Raw genomic sequence first — 10,863 nt, forward strand, 5'->3', positions numbered from 1 at the left:
TGAGGCGCAATGGCAGTGGCGGCGGCAGCAGCAGCGGTTAGAGCGGGCCTGCGCGTGAGGCGCGTGTGCTCTGGAACGTGCCGCTGCTTCTCCCGAGCCGGTGTTGGCGCGGGGCTCCTGGCCGCTGAGAGGGGGTGCGAGCCGGAGAGCCGGGTAAACAGGCAGAGGGGGCGCAGGGTGACGGGGAAAGTCTCCGCTGGGAGCTTGGCCCGCCCGGGTCTGGCCCAGTGTTTTGAGGGAGGGAGAGCCCACCCCGCCGGGTTGTATTGCTGAGGGAAGAGGGGTCGGTTCAGTAGGCTGAGCCGAGAGCCGGAACTCTCTAGCCCTCTCCCGGTGCCTCAAGCTCCATGCGGGTGGACCGCTGGACCTGCATGGAGCCTCATTCTCCCTCCCCCCCATGATTTTTGGTACAAGATTTGGGGCCCTGCTGGGTGCAGCTGGGCACTGGGTGTCAGGACTGGTGCGCTTTGTTCCCCGGGGGGCAGTAGGGAATCAGCTAGACTCTCCCAGCTAGAGGCTGGGAGCCGGGACTCCTGGGTTCTCTTCCTGGCTCTAGAGTAGCAGCCCTGTTAGTCTGTATCTGCAAAAAGAACAGGACTCAGGAGTACTTATGCTGAAATAAATTTGTTAGTCTCTAGGGTGCCACAAGTACTCCTGTTTTTCCTGGCTCTGGTGAGGGAATGGGGGTGTGGATTCTGGGGTGATATTTTCCCTGGATTATCATGCTTCCCCATATTCCCAGGGCTTCTCATGACAGGATTTTACTTGCATTTCCTGTTTAATCATTTGAAGAAGTTTTGTAAAACCGTCAATAGTATTTGGACAGCACTTCTCAAGAAACGAAACGTTTTCCAAGGGTCAGGGCAAGTCTAAAAAAATCTCATTAGCTGCTTTTTAATTGTATGTGGTTCTTGATTAGCAAATAAATGAGCGTGTTGCTTAGGAAACAGTAAGGTCTGCCAGGAACCCAACCAGTAAGTGATTTGGAATCAGACCCTCTGCTGCTACTGATTGATTTGTTGTATGGCCTTGGCAAACTATGTTGCTCTTCTGTGCCTTGTTTTCTCCAGGGATAATATTTACCTGCCTCTTGGGCTGTTGTGAAGATTAATATTTGGAGATTTTTTTCATAAGAGCTACCTAAATTTCAAGTGTTATTAATGAAGTGTTGTTTGGGGTTAAAAAAAAAATCCAGCAGGTCTTGAGAAAACTAATACACATACCTGTTTTATATTTAGGCTGGTCAGAATTCAATTTTTTAATATAATTTTGATGACTAATGGTTATTTTTAAACATTTTTTCTCTTTATTTAAATTTTCAGAGTTGCAGGACATTAACTGGGGGGCAGTCTGACAACAGTTATGTAATGACAGTAGATGCTGAGATTCAAAAAATTAAACCTTTGTTACCATTAAAACACAAATTGTCAACATCAAATGTCAAAATAAGTCTTCAAATTATGTTAAGGGCTGTTATAAAAAGGGTGGTGATCAGTTGTTCTCCATGTCCACTGAAGGTAGGCCAAGAAGCAATCTGTTTAATCTGTAGCAAGGGAGAGTTGTTTGATAAACCTTCTAACTGTGAGATTAGTTAAATACTGGAATAGGCTTCCAGCTGAGGTTGTAGAATGCTTGTTGTCATTGGTTTTTGAGAACGTTAGACAAACACAGGGATGGTATAGATCGGGGTTCTCAAACTTCATTACACTGCGACCCTCTTCTGACAACAAAAATTACGACAGAACCTCAGGAGGGGGCACTGAAGCCTAAACCCACCCAAGCTCTGCAGTCCCAGGTGGGGTGGCAGGGTCAAAGCCAAACCCCATGGGTGGCTGGCTGGAGCCCCGAGACCCCTGTGCTCTCCCCTCACGGCCAGAGCCACAAGCCCCCTCACCTGCCTGGAGGAGCCCCGGACCAGCCAAAGCCCCGAGCTGAGCCTCCCACTGCCCGGAGGAGCCCTGAGCTGAGTCTCCCCCCCCCCCCCTCGCCGAGAAGAGCCCGGGACTGGCCACAGTCACACCTCCCCTTCCCAGACTCGACACGGCCAGGGGAAAAGTGTCTGTAGAACAGTGGTTTTCAAAGTTCGGGTTGCGACCCAGAATGCACGGCACTGGCTCAGCACCCAGGAACTGTGACAGTCCCTACCTCTTCTGACATTGTGCTGCATCCTGAAAGTGGCCAGCAGCAGATCCAGTTTGTAGGCAAGGGGGCCATGGGCCTCCGCGTGCTGCCCCCACCGGCCAATGGGAACTGGGGTGGGGGAGTGCCTGCAGGCAAGAGCTGCATGGAGCTGCTTGCACGCCTCCATCTAGGAGCTGGACCTGCTGGCTGCTTCCAGAGTGCAGGATGGTCCACGGGAAGCCTGCCGCTGCACCACAGTTGCACTGCTGACCAGGAGCCGCCAGAGGTAAGCCCGTGCCCCATGCCCACGTTCCTGCCCCAGCCCTGAGCCGCCCCCCAACCTGGAGCCCCTTCCTGCACCCCAACTCCTCGGCCCCCACCCCAGAGCCTGCACCACCAGCCCAGAGCCCTGACCCCGTCCTGAACTCTAACCCCCCACCCCAGCCCAGAGCCCCCTTCCACACACTGAACCCCTCATTCCTGGCCCCATCCTGCAGCCCTCACCCCTGCTCTCCAACCCTCTGCCCAAGCCCCCTCACACGCCCTAAACCCCTCATCCCCAGTTCAGTTGTCATGGGATCAACAATTTTCTTCAACTGGGTCGCCAGGAAAAAAAGTTTGAAAACCACTGCTGTAGAAGACACTTTTGATATGTTACATGCAGTCTCCGGGGCAGCTGAGGTAGCAGTATGTGCCTCCTCAGCTGCCCTGGAACCTTCAGGCATAATAATAGTCAAAACTTTGCTGCCGAACCCCGCAGCCAGCGGTTCAATGGCCGAGCCCCACTGGTCTGGCCAAGGGAGGCCAAAGATGAAGCCCAAGGGCTTCAGCCCCAGGCAGAAGGCCTATAACTTGAGCCCTTCTGCTCAGAGCGGAAGCCCCTGGGCTTGGGCTTTGGCCTGGGAGGGTGGGGCTCAGGCTTCGGCTCTGGGCCCCAGCAAGCCTAAGCCAGTCCCAACGACCCCATTAAAATGGGGTCCTGACCCACGGTTTGAGAACTGCTGGTTTAGATAATGGTTAGTCCTGCCTCAGTGCAAGGGGCTGGAATAGAAGACTTCAAGATCCCTTCCTGCCCTATGTTTCTGTGAGTCTGTGAAAATAGATAAAGTAAATGTTGTTAAATCAAACTGTAATATGTTCAAGCAACATTTTTCTTACTTTACTTATCTATAAATTTCAATTATTGATGGAAATTTTTTTAACTGGGCTGTGCATATATAGTGAAAGCAATTTTACTGACATTTACCAATAAATATCTAATCCTTCCAAGCCTATTTATATTGTAGTCCAATTCTAGACTAATTACTACATTGTCATACAAGTAGAGGCTAGAGTTTGAGAATCTTTATACAATCTGAATTTCCTCAATATAGCAAAATTAGCCAAGTTCTAAATCAGGGATTGGCAACCTTTGATACACTGCCTGTCAGCGAAAACCGCTGGCGGACCGGGACAATTTGTTTACCTGCAGCGTCCGCAGGTTCGGCCGATCGCAGCTCCCACTGGCTGTGGTTCGCCATCCCAGGCCAATGGGGGCTGCAGGAAGCGGCGTGGGCCGAAGGATGTGCTGGCTGCCACTTCCTGCAGCCCCCATTGGCATGGGATGGCGAACCATGGCCAGTGGGAGCTGTGAACAGCTGAACCTGTGGACGCTGCAGGTAAACAAATTGTCCCGGCCCGCCAGTGGCTTTCGCTGACAGGCCACGTGCCAGAGGTTGTCGATTCCTGTTCTAAATGTTGATTCCACAAGACCTGCGTTTAGAAATTTTTTTCTAAGCACAGTGCAGGTGTTACCTGTTCACTCAGCTCTCTGAATAAAGAACATCAGATTAGGGACCCAATCTTGTAAATATTTATACACGCACTTAACTTTATGCTCTGTGCATAGTCCCACTGCGGTCAGTGAGGGTACTCATGTGGTGTGAACCACATACAGGCACTACTTTACCTGCCTACAAGATACAACTAAGATTAATTATAAATGGAGAAATAAGGATGTTGTGGTTTAGTAACTTTGTCCTGTTTAAAGCTTAACTTTAAAAATGCCGGTAGCATACAATAATTTATATTTCTATAGTGCCTTGCCTTTCATCAGAGAGTGCTTTATATACTTCAGAATGTTTCTCTGACAAATAAATATCCCTCTGATTTTGTAGATTGGGAAACTCTGGTCCAAAATCAAAAAGTGTCATTAACAGAGTATGTTAGTAGTCCAGAGTTCTCCCTACTCCTCCCTCAACAAACTACTGGTTAGTACCTCCTTTTGCACTCTTACAGGCATACACAAGCAAAGAATAAACTGCAAGGAAAACTGCAAATGAAAATATATACGAGGCTCATCCTGTACCTAACAGTCTCCTATGCTACCATCAAATATATTAACAAGACAGAATGTCCATGACATGAAGAAGTGAAAGTGTGATCTAAGGATTTCTTTAGTCTGTGTCTGTATCCCAAAGTCACTTGTGCCTCTCTGACAGTTTGATAAACATATCATAAAAGTGAATTACTGATTGTCAAGGTCCCTCCCCCACTCTGAACTTTAGGGTACAGATTTGGGGACCTGCATGGACACTTCTAGGCTTAATTACTAGCATAGATTTGGTAACACTGCCACCATCCAGAAATTTCAGTGTCTGGAACACTTTTGTCCCCCAAAAACCTTCCCCTCCCTGGACAGCCTTGAGAGGCTTTTTCACCAAGTTCCTGGTGAACACCAATCCAACCCCTTGGATCTTAACACAAGGAGAATTTAACCACCACCCCCCCCTTCCACCACCAATTCCTGGTGAGTCGAGATCCAGTCCCCTTGGATCTTAAAACAAGGAAAAATCAATCAGGTTCTCAAAAAGAAAGCTTTTAATTTAAAGAAAGAAGGTAAATCAATCATCTGTAATCAGGATGGACATAAACTTTACAGTGTGGTGAAGTCAGATTCTATAGCCCATCGAACCCCCTCTAGCTTAGGTTCCAAAGTTACAGCAAACAGAGGTAAATCCTCTCAGCAAAGGAACATTTACAAGTAGAAAAACAAAAATAAGGCTAACACGCCTTGCCTGGCTGTTACTTACAAGTTTGAAACATGAGAGACTGATTCAGAAAGATTTGGAGAGCCTAGATTGACGTCTGGTACCTCTTAGTTCCAAGAGCGAACAACCCCCAAAACAAAGAGCACAAACAAAAGACTTCCGCCCCATCAAGATTTGAAAGTATCTTGTCCCCTTATTGGTCCTCTGGTCAGGTGTCAGCCAGGTTTACTGAGCGTCTTATCCCTTTACAGGTAAAAGAAGCATTAACCCTTAACTATCTGTTTATGACACTGATGTAAACTTAAATCAAGCTAACCTGAACTCTCAAAACTTTTGTTTTCATTATTGTATTTTAAGATTAGAGTCAGCTGTGTGAGACATTTTATTATACTTTTCTAAGAAACACTATGCAAAAAAATTTTTAAATGTTTTTTTTTTTAAGGCTTCAAACTTCTGCCCTCCAGCACATTCTTGCAATGATTGGATTGGTCCTCCTGACAGACAGTCAAACCTCCGACCAATAGTATTTCATATTCCTAAAAATGAATCACCACTGGGACGAAGACTTAGGGAATTTAGACAGGAAACTCAAGTTTGGAACCAACAATTCTGGGCAAGCCAGAATGTGTCATTCAGAAAGGTGAGCATGTAGATGAGGTACTAAGCCACTTGGTGGTGCTGAGTTTCCTTAAGAATTTGTGGCATTAGCAGCTGATAGAAAACATGATTCTGTTGGCTAGATAAAAATTTTTTCACAAATTGCATTGTATAGTGACATTGAACCATGATAATTGTACATAATATAGCTGTTCAGAATAGTTGAGAGCACTACAACTAATTATTTTATCTTTATCAACTATTACTAAATGGTGTGGTTTTGCAATTATTTATCTCTTGTTTTAAATTGATTTTATAGTTGATTAATAGTAGAGGGTTTTTTGCCATTAAATAGGCTTATCAATACTGAGGAGTGCATATAAAGATGAGCTGCAAAGCTAAAAAGTGTGTGTACTTTTACTGTTCCTTGAGGATGTATAAAGAGATTCTCCAAACTTTTTGCTGCTTGTTTTTTACATTAGAAATATACAGTTGTGACAGTCCTCTTTTCTGGAGGATCTGGAATGTGAGATTAAAGCTGGTTACTGAAAACTGAGCTACTGTTCTAACTCCAATGGCATAGATGCAATCACTGAGGGGAAAATGAGGGACATATCTCCCCTCACCAACTTTACTGTCCTGTTGATGTGTTTTTAAATAATGGCTACAAGCGGTGCATTTCACTCCTGGTCCCTCTCAATTTTTTTTCTTACATGGGAAGAATATGTTGAATTCTAGGTTTGGTGAGGACCAACTCTTCTATCCACCTCAAGCTGTGATGTAAACTATTTCTGTTTTTTTGTTTTTAAGATAGAAAGAAAAATTTAACTAAAAAAAAAAAAGCAACCAATTTTTTAAATTCTATTAAGTAACTATGAATTTATTTTAAAAGGCTTAAGATCTTTCTGTGAATTTCACTATAATGGGCATAAGACAGGAAGACCTTAAGAGCTGCTATGTTGCCTTATTTAAAACTTACAATGTAAGGTCTTGATCCTGAAAACAATAAGCATATACGTACCTTTACTCATGAATAGTGCAATTTACTTCAGTAGGACTGTTTGCATGAATAAAATTATGCACATTCTTAAGAGTTTATAGGATTGGGTCTAAGTGATTGTTTCCTGAAGAGCATCCAGTTAACTGATTATTGGTTTAAGTAGAAAACACTGTAGTCATTATCTGGTGTATAAATATTGCTCAGATTATTGAAACTATTGATCAGTAAGATAGCTGACTTCTAGAATTAAATACATTTAGTTATAATGTTAAATGGGTTTTAGGGAAAAGAAGAATTCATTTACTCAAGACTGAAGGCTAAAGGTCTGGAAATGAAAGATGAAACAGGTTAGTGAGATCATTGTTTTTAAAATGTAAAATGCTTTCTGAAAGGGAGAGTTCTGGTTAATTTTAACTTTTCACCAGATAGTTTAAACTCTCCTAAAGAAAATTAAGAGCAAATCCTGCCTCTGCCTCCATGGTTACAGAGCATCGCTTGGCAGTACTGCCAATGCAGTTCTGTGACCCAACAAGGCCGGGTTGGTCAGGGTTTGAAAGGCTGTGCCGGTGTGTGGTAGATGACTCATCTCTACAGTAGTTCTTTGCACAATGGTGCCTGTGGGTCTCACACACATTCTGTCGCAGAGCAACATTTCCTGAGTCCTCAGTTCAGTGTATTAATCACAAGAACAACCTTGATGTATTTATGTTGAAATTTATTTTCAGGTCAAAAGGTAACGTTGAGTGCAGAAGAAATGGCAGATTTTTACAAGGACTTTTTAAGTAAAAATTTTAAAAAGCACATGTGTTATAACAGGTAGGTGTGTGCTCTTCCTGTTGGGTAATGCACATAATTCATCTAAGTTAAAGGGACACCATCAACTTAGATGGCTCTTTTTGTCTGAAACTTTTTGCCTGCTGTTGTTAGAAGTAGTACCTAAGGTTGTTTGCTGAAAGAGATTAGGGGAAAATAATTTTTTTCCCTTAAATTTGTTTGTTTTGCATGTGACAGAACTTCATGTATAGTCACTTTGAGAATGTCCACTATTTATAGTTAGATCCAGCTCCCCAGGAAATTAATCAGTCTCCCCATGGACTTAGATGGGAGCTGAATCAGCCTTCAGTCAGTTAGTGTCCCTTTTTATTGTACGTGTCTTTCAACAGCTACAGGAGAAAAAATTACAATTGGAAATGTGATTGTAAAACCACTTAACTTTTGAAAAATTGAGTAGACTTCTAGTTGACTGTGTCCCTTTTAAACATTGAATTAAGCAGTGACAATGTGTGATTGGTTTTGCATTCAGTAGAAAATTTTTCCATGTAAACTAAATAATATTTAGCATTTGTACTTGTTTTTTATTTTTCACCATTTTTACCTATAAGCTTACCAAACTGAAATCGATTAGTTTTGTTTTGTAGGGTGAGGTACTTGAAGTTATATGGGTTTTTCTTTGCTGTATTTGAACCCAATCTAAGGATTTGAAATCAGTTATCAAAAGGTGCAGACTGGTTTACCTAGATCCTGAATTATTTCTTAAAGGCATGCCTCCACCCCCCCCAAAAAGGAGGGAGTAAAAGAATAGAGATCATTTTCAAGAATATGAACTTTGCAAGGCAGAATACTAGCTGAATAAAATATATATATTGACTTATAAACCTAGCATTTGTCATAATGGATCAGATAATTTGACCTTTCAAGACTGACTTTTTTCTGCCTTTGGCAGTGATCAGCTCTGCACATCCAAATGCATGCATATACACATACACCTGGCTAATAGTACAGCACTGGAAAATTCTCTCTGAATGCTTGATGATCAACTTTCCCTCTGAACTATGAGGGTTGATAACCCTTATCTTAGCTTGCATAAGTTTAAATGTAATTGGTATAATTGGCCATAAAACTATTCAACCCCTTTTTAACTCTAGTAGCGTATTAAACTGAGTGCCTGCAGCTATGCATTCTATAGACTGATTACACAATGTTTGACTTCTTTTTAACCATATACTTACTTACAAATTTTCATAGGCAAATTAGCGCTAATTAGACAGGGGAATCTCAATGCTGCGAGGCAAGAAAAAGTAGGTCATAATTGAATTGTCATGTGTCAATGCCTCTAGGATAGCTAATGCAATTATTTACCTCTTTCTCTCCCCCATCCTCTGTTTTTTCTTCTTGTACTGATTGTTTTTCTGGTGCTGGAATCTAGAGAATGGTACAAACGTAATTTTACTATCACATTCCTCATGGGACAAGTGGCCTTTGAGAGGGCATGGAGGATGCTTGGCTGGAAAAAGACGAAAGTTGAAAATTAACGCTCACCGTGTCGTATAGAATACAACAACACAGTTAAGGCTGTTGGACTGACACACTGTCTGTGGTCACATTCAGACTCTCGTTGCTGTGGCAGTAAGTCACTGTTTACTTTGTATATTGGGCCACATGAATGAAAATAGCTGCTGATCTTGACTTCGCATTACCATGTTACACCAGAACATTAAAAAGTATACCCAACCAAAAGCTATATTGGCAATTTACCAACAGCCTAAGGGCTGCACATAATTTACACACAATGGAACAGATTGCAGCCACCCTCATCATTAATCTGGTGGTGCAGCCCATAGAGACTATATGATCCAACATACCATGATTCATCTTGTTCCACATCCTGTAGTCTCCATGGGCCATATCAGTATATAAAAGATGGAAGTGGCCATGGTCTGCGCTGGCTACATGGGCTACGATTTTGCCACCCTGGTATAATCATCGTAGAGGTAAGTGCAGTTTGTGATTATACACTGATTAAATTTAACTTAGATTTTTAAACACATTCTTATTTAGAGTGATTTGAATCCCTTTTTTAAAGTAACCCACAAAATATTATGTAGATTTAATACCCTTATAAATGACCAAAACAATTGAATCTTCTTAATTGATCTATTCTTGTGAAAACAAACCTGTTTACTAAGTGATGTCTCAGTTGTCAGAGCTCAGATGAATCAATTTAAGATTTTTTTTAGTTTTAAAGTAAATAAAATGTAAACATTGTAGTCGTTTGGAGCTTGATCACATGGCATACTTGACCAATTGCTTGGCATCAGCAAGGGTTGCAATCCTCATCAGGTGGCCCATATCTCTATTAAAATAATCAGATCCAAATATACAGAGCTCAGAACTCTAGGTGGGAATGGGCACTAACACAATATTTCCTCATCATGCACATATGTATACACACCCTCCAGCCCTGCAAAAGTTACTTTGTAAAAACAGCACATTTGGAGTTCTGCAGGTTTAGGGGATGCATCTGGGGAATGAGGGGGAATGGCCAAAGGACGTCTCTGTGGAGCATCATCTGCTAGCATTTGTTTTCATGCTGTCATACTTCCTCAAAGGAGGTGTAGAGACCAAGGCTTAATGTCTCAGCCCTCTAGAGATGTTTTGAGATCCACAGAATAATCTTCAGTACTCAGGGCATCCATGAATTTGGAAGGTCACAGCCCATGCAAGTAAATTATTAAACATGCAGCTTTTCTTTATCTTTCTGTAAAGATTTTTCACATAAACCCCATGTGTGGTTCCTGCATTGACCCACTAATGGCCCCATAATATGGTCTATTTATGTCATAATGACTTATGGGGTGAATGGTCTGTTGGCTAAATGATCTGTTAATTTTCAAGTTGTGATTATGAGCCCTGATGCAACATGTATCAGTAATATTGTGATCTGACTTAAATCCATAAGAGAGAATTTTGTGTGTAAATCTAAATACCCAGGTGAACTCCTGCTTTGGATTCTGTTTTTTTCTATCATGTCGACCTGTTTTGCTCATTCTCTTTGCTCTTTCTGTCTTATAATACCAATGTAATGCTGCTATGTTTCCTTGGACATAATGGTTATGAAAGTTGCATATTACATAGTAGTTTAAGCTTGGAACTGGCTTCGCTGTATATTTATTACAATATTTTGTTTGAAATGTCTTGTCTTTTTCAGAATATTTTATCTTGCAATAAAGCATTAGACATGTTATGTGTAATACTCCAAGTCTGTTCATGAACTCATAGTTGCCGGGGCGTGTGTGTGTGTGTGTGTGTGTATATATATATATATATATATATATA

The 10,863-nt window shown here is 42.3% G+C and overlaps 1 protein-coding gene across 2 annotated transcripts; it reads left to right on the forward strand.

Moving 5' to 3' along the window:
* Nucleotide 1: 1 nt before the first annotated feature.
* Nucleotides 2–10,771, forward strand: COA8 (cytochrome c oxidase assembly factor 8). 2 transcript variants are annotated; one of them, XM_075065706.1, is made up of 5 exons: nucleotides 2–153; nucleotides 5,593–5,790; nucleotides 7,031–7,094; nucleotides 7,473–7,563; nucleotides 8,954–10,771. In XM_075065706.1, exons 1-5 carry the CDS (start codon nucleotides 10–12, stop codon nucleotides 9,057–9,059), a joined length of 603 nt encoding a protein of 200 aa, XP_074921807.1. In that variant the 5' UTR covers nucleotides 2–9; the 3' UTR covers nucleotides 9,060–10,771. The 2 variants fall into 2 exon arrangements, with proteins under 2 accessions (XP_074921807.1, XP_032627472.1); XM_032771581.2 differs by lacking the exon at nucleotides 2–153 and adding an exon at nucleotides 2,088–2,407.
* Nucleotides 10,772–10,863: the final 92 nt, after the last annotated feature.

This window comes from Chelonoidis abingdonii, chromosome 4 (assembly GCF_003597395.2).
Source record: "Chelonoidis abingdonii isolate Lonesome George chromosome 4, CheloAbing_2.0, whole genome shotgun sequence".
NCBI classification, from domain to species: Eukaryota; Metazoa; Chordata; order Testudines; family Testudinidae; genus Chelonoidis; species Chelonoidis abingdonii.

Excerpts from the sequence above, each read along its gene's own strand:
- COA8 (XM_032771581.2), top strand. The coding sequence starts at position 2,213 with ATGGGCCTCCGCGTGCTGCCCCCACCGGCCAATGGGAACTGGGGTGGG. Across the intron at positions 2,408-5,592 it reads CTGACCAGGAGCCGCCAGAG|GCTTCAAACTTCTGCCCTCC; the intron begins GTAAGCCCGTGC and ends TTTTTTTTTAAG. Across the intron at positions 7,564-8,953 it reads AAGCACATGTGTTATAACAG|AGAATGGTACAAACGTAATT; the intron begins GTAGGTGTGTGC and ends GCTGGAATCTAG.